General features: G+C 39.6%; 3 protein-coding genes across 5 annotated transcripts; 2 read left to right on the plus strand and 1 right to left on the minus strand.

The window, feature by feature from the left end:
* Positions 1 to 3,711: 3,711 nt before the first annotated feature.
* lmod3 (leiomodin 3 (fetal)) lies at positions 3,712 to 6,864 on the plus strand. Its single transcript, XM_008414250.3, has 3 exons — positions 3,712 to 4,148; positions 4,245 to 5,825; positions 6,582 to 6,864. Exons 1-3 carry the CDS (start codon positions 3,861 to 3,863, stop codon positions 6,627 to 6,629), a joined length of 1,917 nt encoding a protein of 638 aa, XP_008412472.1. The 5' UTR covers positions 3,712 to 3,860; the 3' UTR covers positions 6,630 to 6,864.
* Positions 6,865 to 7,143: 279 nt separating this feature from the next.
* LOC103467664 (PRA1 family protein 3) lies at positions 7,144 to 11,441 on the minus strand. The gene is made up of 3 exons (XM_008414251.3): positions 11,167 to 11,441; positions 10,489 to 10,706; positions 7,144 to 9,195 (listed from the first exon to the last, which is right to left on the minus strand). The coding sequence occupies exons 1-3, from the start codon at positions 11,346 to 11,348 to the stop codon at positions 9,023 to 9,025; spliced, it is 573 nt and encodes a 190-aa protein (XP_008412473.1). The 5' UTR covers positions 11,349 to 11,441; the 3' UTR covers positions 7,144 to 9,022.
* A 577-nt stretch (positions 11,442 to 12,018) lies between these two features.
* Positions 12,019 to 18,901, plus strand: LOC103467665 (NEDD8-activating enzyme E1 catalytic subunit). 3 transcript variants are annotated; one of them, XM_008414252.3, is made up of 18 exons: positions 12,019 to 12,159; positions 12,252 to 12,290; positions 14,016 to 14,139; positions 14,222 to 14,302; positions 14,406 to 14,488; positions 14,742 to 14,822; positions 14,926 to 14,969; positions 15,064 to 15,128; positions 15,238 to 15,393; positions 15,868 to 15,970; positions 16,067 to 16,177; positions 16,291 to 16,344; positions 17,727 to 17,763; positions 17,843 to 17,924; positions 18,018 to 18,118; positions 18,210 to 18,273; positions 18,349 to 18,403; positions 18,509 to 18,901. In XM_008414252.3, exons 1-18 carry the CDS (start codon positions 12,140 to 12,142, stop codon positions 18,595 to 18,597), a joined length of 1,389 nt encoding a protein of 462 aa, XP_008412474.1. In that variant the 5' UTR covers positions 12,019 to 12,139; the 3' UTR covers positions 18,598 to 18,901. The 3 variants fall into 3 exon arrangements, with proteins under 3 accessions (XP_008412474.1, XP_008412477.1, XP_008412478.1); XM_008414255.3 differs by having other exon boundaries at positions 12,031 to 12,159; positions 12,252 to 12,346; XM_008414256.3 differs by having other exon boundaries at positions 12,031 to 12,159; positions 12,252 to 12,314.
* Positions 18,902 to 18,944: the final 43 nt, after the last annotated feature.

Below are 18,944 nucleotides of genomic sequence, written 5' to 3' on the forward strand. Positions count from 1 at the left end.
CTAGTGAAGAACAAGTTTAGCCACTGTTATTGAGTCACCAAGTCCTTAAGGAGTAATTGTACATGTTGCTTCTACTTGCTAAAAACATAATAGCATTAAAGCTGACGTTCTATGTTTTTTATTTATTTTATTTTTATTTTTCAAAAACAAAACCAAATTGACATAAAACATGAACATATTTCAAGAATTTGGAAAAAGTCTTAGTTAAATTCAATTCATGGCTCTGGTTCTGGACCCAGTCTCCTTGAGAGGGGCTGGACGTACTTCCACTCTGGAGTTGCCCATGGTGAGAGGCGCCGGGCAGGAGTGGGCATACTTGCTGCCCCCCATCTCGGCGCCTGTACGTTGGGGTTTACCCCGGTGAACGAGAGGGTAACCTCCCTCCGCTTATGGGTGGGGGGACGGGTTCTGACTGTTGTCTGTGCTTACGGGCCGAACAATAGTTCAGATTACCCACCCTTCTTGGAGTCCTTAGAGGGGGTACTGGAGAGTGCCCATCCTGGGGACTCCCTTGTTCTCCTGGGGGACTTCAACGCTCACGTGGGCAATGACAGTGAGACCTGGATGGGGCGTGGTTGGGAGGAACGGCCCCCCTGATCTGAACTTGAGTGGTGTTCTGTTGTTGGACTTCTGTGCTCGTCACGAATTGTCCATCACGAACACCATGTTCAGGCATAAGGGTGTCCATATGTGCACCTGGCACCAGAACACCCTAGGCCGCAGTTCGATGATCAATTTTGTCATCGTTTAATTGGATCTGCGGCCGTATGTCTTGGACACTCGGGTGAAGAGAGGTGTGGAGCTGTCCACTGACCACTACCTGGTGGTGAGTTGGCTCCGGTGGTGGGGGAGGAAGCTGGTCAGACCTGGCAGGCCCAAACGTGTAGTGAGGGTCTGCTGGGAACGTCTGGCAGAGTCCCCTGTGAGACGGAGCTTTAACTCCCATCTCCGGCAGCACTTCGAACACGTTCCAGGGGAGGTGGGAGACATTGAGTCTGAGTGGACCATGTTCTGTGCCTCCTTTGCCGAGGTGGCTTATCAGAGCTGCGGCCGCAAGGTTGTTGGTGCCTGTCGCGGCGGCAACCCTCAAACCCATTGGTGGACACCTTCGATGAGGGATGCTGTCAAGCTGAAGAAGGAGTCCTATCGGGCCTTTTTGGCCTGTGGGGCTCCGGCAGATGATGGGTACCGGCGGGCGAAGCGGCATGCGGGCGGCTCAGGTGGTCGCTGAGGCAAAAACTTGGGCGTGGGAGGAGTTTGGAGAGGCCATGGAGAAAGACTTCCGTACGGCTTCGAGGCGATTCTGGTCCACCATCCGGCGTCTCAGGAGGGGGGAGCAGTGCAGCATCAACACTGTTTATAGTGGGGATGGTGCGCTGCTGACCTCAACTCGGGATATTGTGGGCCGGTGGGCAGAATACTTCGAAGACCTCCTCAATCCCACCAACATGCCTTCTGTTGAGGAAGCTGAGCCTGGGGACTCTGAGTTGGGCTCTCCAATCTCTGGGGACGAGATCGCCAAGGTGGTCAAAAAGCTCCTTGGTGGCAGGACCCGGGGGTGGATGAGATCCACCCGGAGTTCCTCACGGCTCTGGATGTTGTAGGGTTGTGTTGGCTCACGCGACTCTGCAATATCGCATGGACATCGGGGGCAGTTCCCCTGGATTGGCGGACTGGGGTGGTGGTCCCCCTGTTTAAAAAGGGAGACTGGAGGGTGTGCTCCAATTACAGGGGGGGTCACACTCTTAAGCCTCCCTGGTTAGGTCTATTCAGACCTAATATGGATTAGGGTCCATCGGATAGTCGAACCTCGGATTCAAGAAGAGCAGTGTGGTTTTCGTCCTGGTCGTGGAACACTGGACCAGCTCTACACCCTCAGCAGGGTCATGGAGGGTGCATGTGAGTACGCCCAACCAGTCTGGAGGGACTATGTCTCTTGGCTGGCCTGGGAACGCCTTGAGGTTCCCCCGGACGAGTTGGAAGAAGTGACTGGGGAGAGGGAAGTCTGGGCCTCCCTTCTGAAGCTGCTGCCCCTGCGACCCGACCCCGGATGAAGCGGAAGAAAATGGATGGATGGATGGATGAATAAAATATTTTAACAGAACTGAATTTTTAAATCTTTACAAATTTTCCTGAGCTGGTATCCCAGAATCGACTTTCTGTGTTTATCATAACTTAACTTTATTTGTTTTACACTCTTCAAACACAAGCAAACTCAAAAATCCTGAATATCATGGTCACAATTGCCAGACTGTCAGACTGTGAACAAGACAATCGTTCTTCAAAACCACTGTTTCATTGTCTGGGGGGAAAACGTGCTAGCTACCAGCATGCTAGCACAACCAGCTGGATTTTAGAGCTAACAGATACTGTTAAACTGGTCAGAAAAAAAGCACACCCTTGTCTTTCTTGTTGATGTTCACTCTTCCTCTGCACTTGCAGTTGTAATAACCCATCTTGTTTATCCTAGGGAGGAACATAAGCAAGAAAAGGGCAGCACCGATGAAGTTCTTTTGTGCTCTAAGCCAAGCCTAGCAACCAGTTCCATTACATAGTCTCCATCTCCTAGCACACCTAATTGTGTGGCTTGTTTTCGCCTCAGCAGTTCGTCATGTGGTTTGTCTCTGAATCTTCTGCACGCAATCAGTTCTAGTGTTAATTAAAAACACAAATGATGAGTTTTGGTGCATGAAATAAAACACAACAAAAGCACCTTTTAAACTTTGAGGCTTCTTCGTGCATGACGTCATCCCTCCAGGGTCCTAGCTATTGAGTTAACGTTTGATTTATCACTAACTTTTAAATCACTTCATAAATCCTCAAGGCGTACTAAATCACTGCTACTAGAAGATAGTTTCTCACTATCCTGTTTGCAGAAGCTATTTGACAGTTGTGTTTGCCTAATTGCCCTTATTTAGCCAGGATGGTGCTTTGAGATACAAGATTTCTTCCTCCAAGAAAATCTTAAAAGGTTTCAAGTAAAAAACATAAATAAAATGAAAAAGCAAATATAGTCACTAAAACAAAACACGGGTTGCATATTTAAAGTAATGAGATCTAAAACACAACACAATTCACCACCAATTAAAAACTAGAAAAAACATTACATTTCTTTCAGTGCCATTTTAAGATGATCCATAAAAAATAAAGAGAAGATAGACTTGGACAACCCAGGATATTTTGAAGCTGGCTCCATAGATATGATGCATCAGCAAAGACGGATGATATCACAAATATCAGCTTCAGCAAAGTTCATTGGCAGTTATCTCTGCAAACCATTTCAAAGAAACACATTTTTACATCAGTTTATGATAAACTGATAAACTGACTATTATATATATATATATATATATGGTAACACATATTTTAAAAATTTGGTTAAAAGCACCAAAGTTCTCTTCAATCTAAAAACTAAAGTGAGAAGAAAACCCAACAACAAACAATTTTCTCTGGTTTATAATTTGTTACTTAGTATCCCAAAGGTTATGCCTTCAAGAGGATTCCAGGAGGGACTGTTTGCTGTGGAGTCTTCCCCCAGTGCCATCCAGTTGGACCTGTGTTAATGGACCAGCTGCTCCTATCAGTTCTCCTCTTTCCTTTTACTTGAAGCAGCTGTCATCCCAAAAGATCCTGATGACCGAGCCAGCTGGGTAGAATGCTAGCATCTCTCTCCCCTGCTAACTCTTTAAATATCTTCCACAGTTCACAACATTTAAATTTAGACAACACATGAGGCAGAGTCTCTCAGGCTGAGGTCGTAGTCAGACGCTTGCCACTTTGCTCTGTTCTCAACTCTGGACAGAACAGAAATTATCTGTCCTCTCAACATCAGCGAAGGAAAGAAACAATACATTGAAGATATGTCTGACAACAGAGACGGTGAGGATCTTAGTGAGGAGGAGATTGATGAAGACGCAATCTTGGCGATGCTATCACCTGAGGAGCTCAAGGAGCTCCAGAGCGAGATGGACGTCATCATTGCCCCAGATGAAAACGTACCAGTGGGACAAAGACAGAAGGACCAGACAGAGAAATCTCCAACAGGAAGTTTTGACCACAGGTCACTGGTTGACTATCTCTATTGGGAGAAAGAGTCAAAACGTATGCTTGAAGAGGAAAGAGTGCCCGCTAGTCTGCTGCCTAGTGAGGTAAGAAGAGTTCAAACTCTCAGAGGTTTATGAAAGCTACTTTAGCTCATGGTGTATAGTAGCTCCAATGTTAATATCCTAATTTGTTACTTTTAGAAAATCTTACAAGAGGAAGCTGGAAAAAAGGAAAAAGAAGAAAATCCAGATGTCAAATATGAGGTGTATGAAGTGATAGAAGAATTCATTGAGGAAGATGGCACTGACTATCCAGATGGAGTGGAAATTATAGAGGAGATCATTGAGGAAATAATTGAAGAAGATGAAGAGGAGGTTGAAAAGGACAAAGCGACTGATGTTGACAATGAAACCACTGAGAAAGTAGCTTTAAATCTCAAACCTGAGAATGCAGAGAAAGATGTAGATCCCCCCAGTGCCATAGAAAAAACAGCTGGAAAAAATACAGTGGACAGCCAGTCTGTTCCAGACTCCAAAGTGGCCTTTGTAAATAATGAAGATAAAAAGGAAAATGCAAATGAAGATTGTTTACCCCCGCAAGAGACTCCAGAAGTGCCAAATACAAGTGAAGCCAATGATAACTTCTCAAAAAAGGAACCAATTAAAGTGAACAAGTTAAAAATCCCAAAGTTGGCTCTTAATAATATCAAAATGACATCACGTCCTTCAGGAAATGAGACAAACTTGGAGTCAACTCTGGACAAAATCCGTAACAACAATCCGTCTATCACTGAGGTCAACCTCAATAACATAGAAAACATTCCTAAGGAAATGCTCGTAGACTATGTGAATGCCCTGAAAAAGAACAAACGTGTCAAAACGTTCAGCATAGCGAACACAGGCGCCGATGAAAACATTGCATTCAGCCTGGCTAACATGTTAAGAGAAAATCGCAGCATTGCCACTTTGAACATTGAGTCCAATTTTATAACTGGAAAGGGGATCGTTGCCATCATCCGCTGCCTCCAGTTCAACGAGACTCTCACAGAGCTTCGCTTTCACAACCAGAGGCACATGTTGGGTCACCACGCCGAGATGGAGATCTCTCGTCTGCTCAAGGCAAACAACACGCTCCTGAAGATAGGCTACCACTTTGAGCTGCCCGGCCCCAGGATGGTGGTGACCAACATCTTGACCAGGAATCTCGACCGTCAGAGGCAGCTGAGGAAGGAGGAGCAAAGGCAGCAGCAGGTCAAGGAGCAGAGGGAAATGATGCAGATGTACGAGAACAGTCTCAATCTGCCTACCGGTTTACTGCAGATGTTGGGCTACATACCACCACTTGAGCTCCTACAGCAGCATGGCCTTGTCCCACCCATGCCAGAACGGAGCAGCATAGCCCAAACACAGCATCAGAGTGAGCAGCCAGAGCCAAAGAAGAGTCTGAAGCGCAACAGCATTCCCAAACAACCCAGCGCAGAGCCATCAAACCTGTTAAAAGACATTCAGTTAAAGAGAACTCCCAAGAAACGTGATCCCTTCCTGGACTTGGACCCAAGAGAAGACCGGAGATCAGAAAAACCAAGTTTCCAACTAAGAAAGACTCCCAAAGTAAAAGATAGAGGAGATAGAGAGATGGCAGAAGAAAAGGCCAACCTCAATGATGTGATAAAGACTTTGAAACCCATCCCTCGCAGACGAGTACCTCCTAAAGTTGACCTCACACCTCGTGATCAGCTCCTCAGTGAGATCAAACAGAGCAATGTGGCATATCTCAAATCCGTGAGTACCCAAGGAATATTATTATAGAAAAAGTGAAATGCAAGAGCATGTTGTAGTGGCAAAATAGATTCATTTTGTCAATTTTTTTATACAGAGCCAATGCCCAAAAAAAGTAATATAAGGGGACTTTACAATATGATCAGATCCAGTTTCTACACTTTTTAAAGGCTGATGTATATAAGTTGAAGTGAGGTTCTCTAAAGTCAATATATTAGTTTCCTTACCTCTTGTAAGCAGAGTAGTGAGTTAGAAAAATCTAGAAATCTTCAGAGCAGTCGAAAACTCTGAAGACTGTTGAGTTTGTTATTATGACAAATTATATTTGCTGATGCTGGTAGCATCAATATTTTTTTTCAGCTACAACAAAGACAGCGCTGATATAACCAGCAACCTCAGGCAGCATAATTTAGTGACACCCTCATTGTTTAGCAGATAAATCAGAGAACGTTACCAATGATCTCTTGAGTAAGGTTGCACGTTATCGGCTAATATTGCTTTATATTGTACTGGCAAGATAATTTTCAGTTTGAGTTTTATTCATTAAAACAAGTTAAAAAGATTGAACTGGTCTAACTGGTTATTTGAGTGAGGATTTTGGCACTTTTCTCCAAACTCATGGCAACATGATGTCTATCGAAAACGAGAGAAAACTGAACTAACACCAAAATCAAGACTATCCTATTTAAGCATAAATCTAACTTTATTTACTGAAAATACAGAGAACCTATTGTTTTTTTCTTGTGTTGTTGCTTGCAGGTGCCACTCCCAAAAGCCCTGGAATCAAGTGAAACGAGTCTCATCTGACTCGGCCTCAGCTGTTTTCTCGCTGTAGAGTATGTTACTCATTTTGGTCACGTTTCATGCACAGCTCTGCATGAAACGTGCAGGGCTGTGCATGTTTTTGCTTCATAAATGTGTTTTAGTTCTTAGAACTCTAAATAAAAATGCAATGTTAAAAGAAACAAAGTACAGTTTATTAATTTACACTTTTAAAATGTTCTAATTTCTTAAAAATAAAAATTGTTCACTGAAAGAATAATTTGTGTCTAATTTATTTTGTGTGCAAGGAGCCTTTCCAACATGATTTTAAAAATGCAATTCATTCGTGATATAAAAAAAAACTTCATCTAGTTGCTAAATGTATTATTTACTTAAAGACCACTTTAAATAAATAACGCAATCTTTATTTTCTCAATAGATTGCTCTAGTTTTGTAATTGTATTTTAACTTTCTGACAATGACTCTAGATATAAAAAACAATCATATTTGTCTGTAAAACACACTAACACTAAACACCAAATTTCTTTCAAACAAAAAGTAAATCTTTAAATGATTATATGTTTATTTTAATAATGATTTGCTTTCATATACAGAAAATGTAAGAACCAAGAACAAAATCCTTTTTAAATAGCTTCATATCCACACCATGATTGTGCAAATGAAGTTAAACTTACAGAGAACAAATGTGTCTTTTTTTTCAGGTGCCAACAATTTTCATGAACATCTTTTAAAATAAGGAAATATAGTCATCTAGAAATGTTACATAGTGTCTAGTAACATCTATAACACATCCAAAATTTTCCCATGTTCCATCTGTAGACATGCATTAGCTTTCAGCCAGTGTGCATTCACAAACAGCAAAACAATAAATGTTAGTTGTCAGCATAAGCGGTATATACAGATACGTACTACAGGTACAGGCTTAATTTGACCAAAAAGTTAAAACAGAACAAGATGTCTGCCGTCATATATTCAGTCAGGTGTTGCTGCCATTTGAAGATTTGGGCATGCTTTTATTTTAACAAAACTGCACTGGAATAAATAGGCTTGAACATACTGACTTTATATTAATACATTTAAGATGCACTCGCCATTCGTTTTTGGTATTGCATAGCTGCTGTTAGAGGGTATATACTCAGTTTAGGCGATTTGGCCAGGAACTGTATGCAAATAGATAATAATAATAATAATAATAATAAGTCAACACACCTGTAATTTTTTTCAGGCAACAAAAGCTAATTTTCCAAATCAACAAACTGGTCTCAGATCAGTATATTTAAGCTCTTACATCCATCCAGCAGATGAATGGGGTTTGGCTTCATCTAGTGGCTCTCAAAAGTGCACACACTCCTCTTAATTCCAGAGCTTTGTGATTTAGAAGATTGTTCTATGATGAAGCATTTTAAAATCTTGACTTTAAATGTTTAAATCAGATTAAACACATGCGCATTCGTAAGAGTGAATGTGAATTGTGGACCATATATTCTCCAACTAGGCTATAGGACATTTTAGGTGGATCTGGAGCTTAACTGATTCTGTTTTCCTCTCCTCCTCCTTAGACGTGTGAAAATACAGATTTTTATCACATACGAAAACACAAACAGAATTTGCTGACTTTTAAATGGCTTCTCTGAACAATTTCCTTTTACAAGTTTAATTTAGAAATGCATATCAATGTCTGTAACATCGCTCTTTTCCTTTATGTTTCTCCACAGCACCTCAGTATATGCTACAAAGGGTTTTCTATTGCTGCTGTCCTAAATTATACTTCTGATAAATCATGTCACATGTAACATTTTTAGAATGCAAACATTTGTTTAGTTTTTTTTTTTAAAGTTGAACTTTGCAGGATATTTGTTGCATAAAATCTGTAAAATGTTCCAATGTTAAAATCATTTCTAATAATGTTATCTAGCAAAAACCTGGCTTTACCAAACTGTACACGTTTGAGGGCCTCTGTAATTGGCATGATATGGGTTTACAAATTCAGATTAAACTTGCTTATTGTGAAGTAGCAAACAGAGAAAAATGATTTTTACAACACATTTTAGCATCTCTACTTATTTTTGATGAGCTCTTTCACATAACTTAGCTAAAATAAATAATCATCATATACAATGAAGTACATATCAATACAAGGAGTAGATTTTGGAGATGTCTGCACTTTGGACTATCAAACCCTAGGTAGGGCACAATGACTCAACTTCCTGCTAACACAACATTCCAGTTTATATTGTGACGGCTAACACCAACACATAAAATCTAAAACTAAAAATAATAAAATGTGGAAATGCAAGTATCAGTAATTTTACATGTGCAAGGAAAAATATTGAAACATTGTAACCACTTTATACCCTTTATACCACTTCACACCCTTCTGTACGCTTGCTGTCTTTGGCACTCGGCTGGCGCGAGCATTACTGCAGTTTATTCTCAATAAAATCCTGGATCTTGTTAATCTTCTCCTCCTGCTGGTCGAGGAGATCCATGATCATGCCCATCGGGGTCTTCTTCAGCCCGACGTCTTCGATCTTGTTCTCCAGCCTGTTCTTCATGTTGCGCTGCCTCAGAGATGCATGGATCAGGATCACTAAAAAGCAGAAACAAGGAGCGAGGCATTTTTATGGAAGGAAAAATTTATATGTTTTAGTACAACAAGGAGTAAATAGTTTGTGGTGAGGAAAAAAAAAACCCCTACAACAACAACCATTTGTGGTATTCACAGCAGCAGCTAAGCATAAAGCCGTATGATTTGATTTCCATGACAGGCAGATGCTGAATGCGTGACATCAGCCGGTAAATGTGGTTCAGTCCAAACCAACAAGCCCTAGCAACCTGTCAACACAGGCAGTGGGTGGATCTCCTGGGATGTAATCAAACAGCTTCGTATTTTTACCACAGCGACAGAGTTGCAACATTTGCTCTAATGATGAACTCCCTGTGCTGACGGTCACTAAATGCCTGAGCATGGAGAGAAAGTTCACCTTGTTGAGCTTTCTTTCTGCCACTGCCTTTATACCTAGTCATGAGAGTAGATTATGTACCGTGGGCTAAAAAAGAAAAACACATGAAGAAAATGAGAAAAAAAATGTAAAAGGCAAGACCTGGCATGGGCCAGTCATTCCTCCCATCACTCAGCAAGGTTTAAAAACCACTTGGCAAGGTACAAGCGGCACATCTGTTAAGTAGCTGACTGCAGGCACCATCCATGCAGGTAGTCTGTCTAATAAAGCAGCTCTTATCAGCTTATTGTACCAGCAGTATTACTCAAAAAACCCTACAACAACACTTTGGTGTTGTTGAATAATGCTCCTCAGAGCATTATTCTTTGCAATAAGAACTTTAAAAGTACTGCCAAATTTAGAAGTTGTTCGCTCAATATAATTGATTTTTCTGAAATCAAAGTAAAAAAAAAATGGACAAATGCTATAGATAGTATTATTACAGTTTCAATAATCTAAAGGTTAAATTGTATAAATATGGCGCTTCTCTTTGAAGTAAAAGGAACTGTATGACGTTACACATCTATTTAAAAAATTGTTTACATACTGTGATATACAGCATTACCTTAATAAGAGTAAAAGGTGGTCTTCCTTTAATCCTTTAAAAATTAATTTAATTAATGAGATTGTCTGGGGGTTTTTTCATCTTGCCACCGTATTTCCAAACATAAAATTTTGTCTTTCGTATAAGGGAGAGCAATGTGTAGTAGCCTTCTCTCAGTCAGCTGACTGGCAGTGTGCAGCAACAGGTGGGTGAAGCAGAGCATATTTTAACAATATCACGTTAAAGCATGGAGCAGCCTTGCCAAACACTAATGACAAATTTTCCCCCTACTTTCTGATTTTGAAAGTTAAAGATCACATGACACAATGATACTCACACAGCAAAGGAAAAGTGATTCCAAAGATGAAGACCATGACACCTCCAAACAGCGACAGCACAAAGTAACTTGTGGCCATAACGCCAATCACAAACAGAGTGGGATACTTCCTCTTGAAGTTCTTGATTGTGGGCTTGTTTTCCCCGGCCCACACGGAACCAGCGAAGACCAGAGACACCACGGCACCACCCAGAAACATGCCAAAGGGATTCAGGAACCTGGACATGGAAACATGCAGAGCAACACATTTTAATAAGCCAGGGTGGAGACTTCCCTTTGTCTATTTTTGCAAACACCACAACTGTGCCCATGGCAACAATTTAATGTTCATGGTATGGCTGTAAAACCCAGGATAGTGTAGAAACTTCATAATTTCCAATACATGTTTGACCAAATCAAACTATTAAGAAAAAAGCCACGTAAAATCAATACTGACCATCTATATCACTAAGGTTTATCTTTATATAAAATCTGGTGGGTAGTTCACAAAATAAAGCATTAGTACACGACAGTAAAAACAAATCCCTAAATGATCACTGTTACTGAATGTTTACGTATATTTATGTTTCCTTACAATACAATACAGCAAAAGCAATAGTCCACATACTCCGGATGGGCGTGTGTGGGAAAAGTGTAACAGATGCTAGCTTTTAGCTTTGGACCGCAGCTAGGACTTACCCCACAATGAGGAAAACCATCAAAGCGACAACAAAATAATTCGTCTGGTAGTACATCAAATTGCTGATCACTTTGTTGTTCCACTTGGTTAAATCCCCGAACTCTGGTTTGGAGAACCGGTCCGCTCCGGGAAAGAAGTCATCCCATGGTCTGAGAGGAGCAAGCTCCATTTTGGCTGCCATGTCTGTAGCTCAGCGTGCGGTTTAGAAAAAAAAGGAAAAACCAAAACAAACCCAGACTGCGTTTTGTGTTTGACAGGTCAGCTGATCTCCGCTGTCTGCGCAGGGGAGTGACGTCAAATCTCGCGAGATTACTCGGCTTGAAGTATTAGATGATGGTTTCAAACTATTTAAAATGTGCAGTTTGCGTTAAAACTACAGTCAATTAAAAATAATTGACATCTACTATAATCAAGAAACTTGGACAACTAAGGAAATATGTATTTTTTTTAATGCATAAACTTCATTACATTTTCTATGAGCCAGAGAAGAAAATATACACCAGAAAAAAGTATAAATGTATTTAAATGTATTTATTTTGTAAATTTTACAAGGTTGTCACATTGGAACATCATATCTTCACCTTGCTATAATAAATAAATAATAAAAGAATTAATAATAATAATAATAATAACAATAATAATAATAATAATAATAATAATAATAATAATAATAATTTAATGATCAAAAGATCATAAATAAATAAATAAATAAATGCTGATACTTTTTTCCACAGCACTGATAGCAATGAGCAACGGTACTTCATAAGCTGGACTGCACCACTATCTCTTTTCAGTCGAGTTTTTGTCAGCGGCGTAGCGCCTTGAAAGTGAAGTACAAAAAAGCAACAGCGCCCTCTGGTGTACATGATGGTCACATAGTTCTGTGTTAACGCGGGAGCTGCGGTTCGCTGCGCAGCTTTGACTCCCCTGAATATAGTGCAGCCTGAATCGAGGACATGGGACCGTGAAAGTATGGCGGATGCCGAGGAGCCGTAAGTCTCAATGAGCGTCAAATATCATTTTTACCGTAAATATAACCCTTAGTTTCTCTTAAACCGAGCCTGATTTACTGTCTTTTTTCAAGGGAGAAGAAAAGAAGGCGATTAGAGGACCTGACTGAGAAGTTAGTGACGAATGCTAAATAAAGGTCTCTGACTGGCGGCAGGTTTGCGTTGCACTGTAAGCAGCGACTGCTGGGCCAGCAGACATAAAAAATAAACATGTTGGCAAGGAGCAGAGGCTCACTTACTATCCTTGTTAGCTGGTTGAGATCCTTTACTCTTGGGGGGAGCAGGACGGTGGGATATAACACAGAAAGAGGAAGACCCGTCATTTTCTACAAATGACAAATTTTGGAAAGCTCGCGATACTTGTTAGCTACACACAAGTCATGACTATGCACTGTTGAAGACAACATACAGTAACATTATAAAACATTGAGTCAAACTTATTACCCCAGGAGAACTACGTGTTCAAGTTTAAATAGCAGTTACAGTATTCCAATAAAACAGTTGTCCATTAAAGCTATTAAAAACAAGTTTAATAGAACTATAGTTATTTACAAACCTTACTACTTCATAGATTTCCTGTGAGATAATGAAATTAAATCATTGCACCGGACCAGCGTCCATATGTCTCAGACTTGGTGTGCTTGCAGGAATGTCTGTTCATGCATGCTGTTATTGCTTACCAAGCTCTGCAGTGGTGGCAATCTTTTTCCTTAATTTACACTTCTTTAGATGATGCTCCTGGTTCTTCCTAGACTTTGTTGATCTCCCAGCAATTGAAGTAAATTTTCTTGCAATCCTGCTAGCTGCATCATTTTGGTTTGTGTGGCCCATTTGATGCAGAGTGATGAGTTCAGCCTAGAGATAACTGTGGTCAATCAAAGCAACATGATGTTAGGCACCACTCTGCTTTAAAGCAGCCATTCCGCTACTGAACCTCCATCAGAATGATACTAACATCATCCGCTATCTCCTGAACCAAGTTTGAGTAAATTGAAGTGATGTTTGCAGATTTTCTTTGTTGTTTTGATTAAATACAATTTACGATCACTTGACAATAAATTGTATATTTCTGATCAGTCCTCATAGCCACCTAAAAAATAGGTAAGCTACAACCAATAAGAAATAAAGAGACCAAATTGTTAAAAAACAAAATGAAACGGGCAACAAGATTTCTCTGTTTCCAAGATTTTGGAACTTTAGTATTGAAAGTATTTTCTAAGGATTTACATTTAAGTGTGCTACATCTTAGTGTTGTTGTTTTTATTACTGCACAGCAGATCTCAATTCTAAGTTATCTTCCATCAAATTTTTGTATTTTCAAAAAAGGGTGTTAAGGAAGAACTGCACAGTTGAATGCATTATTGCTTTGCAACGGTAAGATCTGGAGGTCAAATTGTTGTATTTGGAATTCAGGTCAACTCCTACAAGGTATGAGTGAAATAAAACCAAGTTTCTGAAAATATTTTCTGTCATTTGTAATTTTTTGAAAGAAAAGAATAGGAGAAAGAAAATAATTGATTAAAATTGCAAACTGGATTTGGTATGAAAAGAATCTGAGATTTTAGTTTTGGGCCATATATCTCAGCCCTCCCCACAATTCTGTGCTGCATCACTTTCACATGACCAAACAAATACCATGGGACGAACCCACTCACCCCTCCTCAAGCACACAAGCTAGATGGTGGCTGATGATTAAAACGTAACTAACATCAGCCGATACAGATGTTAATGCCGATGTGTCATGCATCTCTTAAAAAATGTAAAATGCAATAATTTGAACTGTAGTGCATGTTCAGTGTTTCTTTTTCCTTTTTGTTTCTGGTGTGTTTCGCGTCCAGAATGGCTGTTGATAGTGGACACATGGATAGCGGCTGCGACTGGGATGGTCGCTGGAATCATGTAAAGAAGTTTTTGGAAAGGCCGGGTCCTTTCACCCATCCTGACTTTGAGCCAAGCACCGAGGTGACCGCCATGAATATGTGAATAGAGTCTGTCACCGTTCAGATGTAGTTTGGTTTAAATACGGCCGTTTTTGTCGAATCAGTCTCTGCAGTTTTTATTGGAGACCTGCAAGATTCTGGTAATCGGTGCAGGAGGACTGGGATGTGAACTCCTTAAGAATCTGGTAAGGAAATGGCTTTAATCGTTCCTATAATGGCATAACAAATCCATTCTGTCTGGCTATTTGAGATGCATTATTATATCAATGTTTTATTTTTTCTGTCTAGGCCCTGTCTGGGTTTCGCCTTATTCATGTGGTTGACATGGATACCATTGATGTGTCAAATCTTAACAGGCAGTTTCTTTTCAGGTTAGTTTTACCTCTGTAATTTAAAAAAAAAAATCATTGTTAACAAGAGCCAAGATGGTTTGTGAGAAGGGTTCAATCAAAGTAAATGAACTTAACATTATGGGAAAAATTTCCAGACTTTCTCATGAATCAGTATTTAAAAATAGTATTTATTCCATCCATCAAATCTCTATGTTTCATCATCTCCTAGACATAAAGCCTGGTATATACATCTTGCCACAGGTTTCATAAATAACATTAATTCTTTGTGTAGGCCCAAAGACGTTGGAAGACCAAAGGCGGATGTGGCTGCTGATTTCATCAACAGTCGTATCTCGGGATGTAAAGTTGTCCCGTATCCTTCCCTCTTCATCCTGCATAAACAAGTCATGTTTAGCTAACATTGTGTTATACGACCGCATGGTTCCCTGGCTTTTTTCCTGAGTGATAGCATTCAGTCACTTTAAAAAGATCCAAGACTTTGATGATTCTTTCTATAGGCGTAAGTGCATTTCTGCGTCTAAACCTCAGCAGAGTTGATCGGTTATTTGAATGACTGAGGGGTTGAACTCATCCCAAGCTGTTTATCTTTGCAGAGTTTCACATCATTGTCTGCGGACTTGACTCCATTATCGCTAGACGCTGGATAAATGGAATGCTGGTACAATTTAAATGAAAGAAAAATATATATATATTTTTTTCCTCTTGTCTATTATGACCTGCTGTTTTTGTGGCGAGGCTTAGCTAACCTAATTGATTGATCTCGGTAGATATCTCTCCTGAGCTATGAAGATGGAGTCCTTGATCCCAGCTCCATCATCCCCCTCATCGACGGGGGGACGGAGGGCTTTAAAGGAAACGCTCGTGTCATCCTGCCGGGCATGACTGCGTGTATTGATTGCACGCTGGAGCTGTACCCACCACAGGTAGCACCCCTATTTTTTCTAGGTTCACTTTCTAAACCTAGAAAGTCTTGATCTCTGATACGTTTTCAGCCTGGTGTGGGCATTAATCCCAGCTTAACTGTTTTGGTGTAAGGTTTTTAACTGCATATGACCGAAAAAGTCAAACTTCCAGCAGGACAAATTATGAATCACCTATGTACAGAAACATCACCTGTTTCTGTACTTTTCTTGACAGCTTTTATTTAGCATGACCTTCAGCCTCAACAAAATTATGTAAAGTAAAGCGGTCTGCTGGAGCAAGCTTTGTGAAAATAAAGAATGTTTAAAGAATTCATGGTTTTGAGATAGAAACTATAGAGGAGCTAAACAATCAGAAGAGGATAAGTAACAAAAATAACATAATGGAACATGAAAGTATTTTAGAAAACCAAACAAAACGTGAGACTCAAAAGTCCTCATGAAAAATGCTTATCTTTCAATTGTTTCACTCCACAGATAAATTTCCCCATGTGTACCATCGCAACAATGCCGCGGCTACCAGAACACTGCGTGGAATACGCCAGAATCTTACAGTGGCCCAAAGACAGGCCTTTTGGAGGTTTGCATCAAGCTGTGTATATAATGTGGGAAAGAAAAAAAATTAAATCGACGAGTTTGTGTAAACGTTTATAACTTCTGCCTTCTTCTCAACTAGACACGAGTTTAGACGGTGACAATCCAGAACACATCCAGTGGGTGTTTGAGAAATCCCAAGAAAGAGCGGCAGAGTTTAACATCACGGGAGTGACGTACAGACTCACGCAAGGTGAGACTGTGAATTATAAAACCTTTAATTCATGCGGTGCTAATTTGTCACGTCGCTTCTTATTTTTGACAGAACTGATAGAATTCACCTCAGAGTCGCCTTTTGTGTTGCAGGAGTTGTGAAGAGGATTATTCCCGCTGTGGCATCAACTAATGCTGTTATTGCTGGTATGAAACTTGGGTTTTTAAAGCAGTTATGTTTCTTCACCGGAGCTTCAGGCATCATCGGTCAATTTGCTTTGCCTTTAATGAAAAACATTACAATGCCAACTATTCTAAAGCAGAGGATGCAGGAACAGTTTCAACATGAGAGCTTGTTCTTTTTTTTTTTTCTCAATTTGTTTTTTGTTTTTAATTATAGCGTTTTAAGTTTCAAATGCAGTACAAGTTCTCTGCAAACTCACCTCTGTTGGCATAGAAACAGAGGAACTGTCTTTCTTTTTGTGGCAGCATTTTTTCTTCCTGAACGAGTGTTTTTAGTCACAATACCCCTTTTCCAGTCGTCAGGGGCCTGTGTGTCTAAAAGCTCAGTCTTGTCCTGCTGTTAAATTACAAAGTGACTCATGTATAAATGCTGTACACGCACCAAAAATGTATATTTTACAACTCAGCATGTATAAAAAATGAATGTTGCGTGAAAGTGTGTGGTAATTCATGCAAACTATATATGCGGCAGCAGAACAACCTTTTTTTAGGCGACCATAACGGTAACACTTTATTTGAAGGGGTGTGCATAAGACTGACATGACACTGTCAAAAACATGACATAACACCTATCATGAACATAAAGAAGTCTTTATGGAGTGTCATTCGGTAAATAATGACACTTTTAATGCAAAGTTTCTCTAAAAGTTGCATTGAAAGTCCATTAAAAATACCAACTTTGATTTAATTATCATAATTTACAAAATCATGCAAAGTTGGCACTTTCAATGGACTTTTAAAACAACTTTTAGAGCAACTTTGTATTAAAAGTGTCATTATTTACCGAATGACACTTCATGACAACAGTCAAACATTCATAAAGACTCCTTTATGTTCATGACAGATGTTATGTTTATGACAGTCTTATGCACACTCCTTCAAATAAAGTGTTACCACAATAACAAACTACAAAGCACCAAAACTCCCCTAAATAATCTGAATTTTGACTCCTTTCTGTGATATTTAACTCATGAGCATCAAACCCAAAGTTTCCTGTGTGATTTTAATCTTTTATTGTTTAAATCTAAATGATGAAACTGAACCACATCTAGCCTCATACAATTAGAAAATTATGGGAAAACCTGAGTTGGACGTAAACAGGATGTTGTATAGATGTTTAGAGCATATGACTTTATATTCTAACATACAACCGTAGCAATTAATTATGGTTTACTTTTTCTGAGTTACTTTAAACATTTTAGTCCGAGTTGTTTATGCTGTTTGTACTAAACTAATTAGTTTTACCTCATGATTTTAAGATTTTAAGTAGTTAGAATGCAATATTAAAACTATTGAATTCATAAAGTCACTAACATTTTTATACATTTTACTTCTGCTCTTCACAGCTGCCTGTGCAACTGAGGTCTTTAAAATCGCTACAAGGTTTGTTAGAGAAACACATTTTCTTTAAGGTTTTATTTCTTGATGTGAGCATCAATTACAGTCAGACTTGTCTTTTCAGTGCATATATTCCCTTGAATAACTACATGGTTTTTAATGACGTGGATGGGCTATACACCTACACCTTTGAAGCCGAGAGAAAGGTTTGTGTTTTTTTTTTTACTAACCATAGACCGTGCTCGCAGTTTTCATACAGAGAATAATGATCGGTGTTCCAAATCATCTTTCTTTGACAGGAAAATTGCACAGCATGCAGCCAGGTACCTCAAGATCTCCAGTTCCCTCCTTCTGCCAAATTACAGGAAGTTTTAGAGTACCTGACAGAGACGGCCTCCTTGTGAGTTCTCGGAACAAAACACGACAATATCAGAAATGTACAAATTTGATGATCTATGATCACTTTAAGATGGTGCAATTTTTCTGTCCAGACAAATGAAATCACCGGCCATCACCACAACCCTGGAAGGAAAGAACAAGACTTTGTATCTGCAGGTAATTATCTAACATTAAAACTGCTGCACAATCCGTTTACCTTGAGGTAAAACACATCTTCTAATCTTATTGCAGTCTGTTAAGTCCATCGAAGAGCGCACAAGGCCAAACCTCTGCAAAACTTTAAAAGGTACACGAGAGATGTCTTTTATTTATTTATTTATTTATTTATTTATTTATTTATTTTTGGCCTTAAAACTGTAAATGCATCATGTTTTATTTCCCTCCAATGCAGAGCTGGGCTTGTCAGACGGACAGGAAATAGCTGTTGCCGATGTCACCACTCCACAGACGGTTCTATTCAAGATTAATTTCACCGCTTGAGTTAAAACCTAACAGACTAAACCGCACTGACGCGTCTGAATGCAAACTGGATGTAGGATCGCTGCGTTTCTCTTGCTGTTGCAGTTGCACATTTGACATCAGGATGTAAATACGGCGCAGAAGGTCTCACTTGTGAGACATCATGTTGATTGTGTTGTCTGAAGATGGAATCAAATAATATTGTTTTTGTAACATGGTTTACTTCTTTATTTGTCCAGTGCAGATTCATATTATATCCAGTTTCTTCTTATTTGAGAATAATTATGTATGTAAACTCCAACCCAATAAAGTTTATCATTAGAAATGTTGTTTTTTTCCACAATTGGACCTCAAGCAGACACCGTCCA

Source organism: Poecilia reticulata, chromosome 7, assembly GCF_904066995.2.
Source record: "Poecilia reticulata chromosome 7, P_reticulata-male-v2, whole genome shotgun sequence".
Taxonomy (NCBI): domain Eukaryota; kingdom Metazoa; phylum Chordata; class Actinopteri; order Cyprinodontiformes; family Poeciliidae; genus Poecilia; species Poecilia reticulata.

Coding starts and splice junctions, on each gene's coding strand:
- lmod3 (XM_008414250.3), top strand. CDS start 3,861: ATGTCTGACAACAGAGACGGTGAGGATCTTAGTGAGGAGGAGATTGAT. Junction 4,149..4,244: donor CTAGTCTGCTGCCTAGTGAG/GTAAGAAGAGTT, acceptor TGTTACTTTTAG/AAAATCTTACAAGAGGAAGC. Junction 5,826..6,581: donor ATGTGGCATATCTCAAATCC/GTGAGTACCCAA, acceptor TGTTGCTTGCAG/GTGCCACTCCCAAAAGCCCT.
- LOC103467664 (XM_008414251.3), bottom strand. CDS start 11,348: ATGGCAGCCAAAATGGAGCTTGCTCCTCTCAGACCATGGGATGACTTC. Junction 10,707..11,166: donor ATGGTTTTCCTCATTGTGGG/GTAAGTCCTAGC, acceptor TTCCATGTCCAG/GTTCCTGAATCCCTTTGGCA. Junction 9,196..10,488: donor AATCACTTTTCCTTTGCTGT/GTGAGTATCATT, acceptor TCTGCTTTTTAG/TGATCCTGATCCATGCATCT.
- LOC103467665 (XM_008414252.3), top strand. CDS start 12,140: ATGGCGGATGCCGAGGAGCC. Junction 14,140..14,221: donor ACTTTGAGCCAAGCACCGAG/GTGACCGCCATG, acceptor TTGTCGAATCAG/TCTCTGCAGTTTTTATTGGA. Junction 15,129..15,237: donor GCTGGATAAATGGAATGCTG/GTACAATTTAAA, acceptor TGATCTCGGTAG/ATATCTCTCCTGAGCTATGA.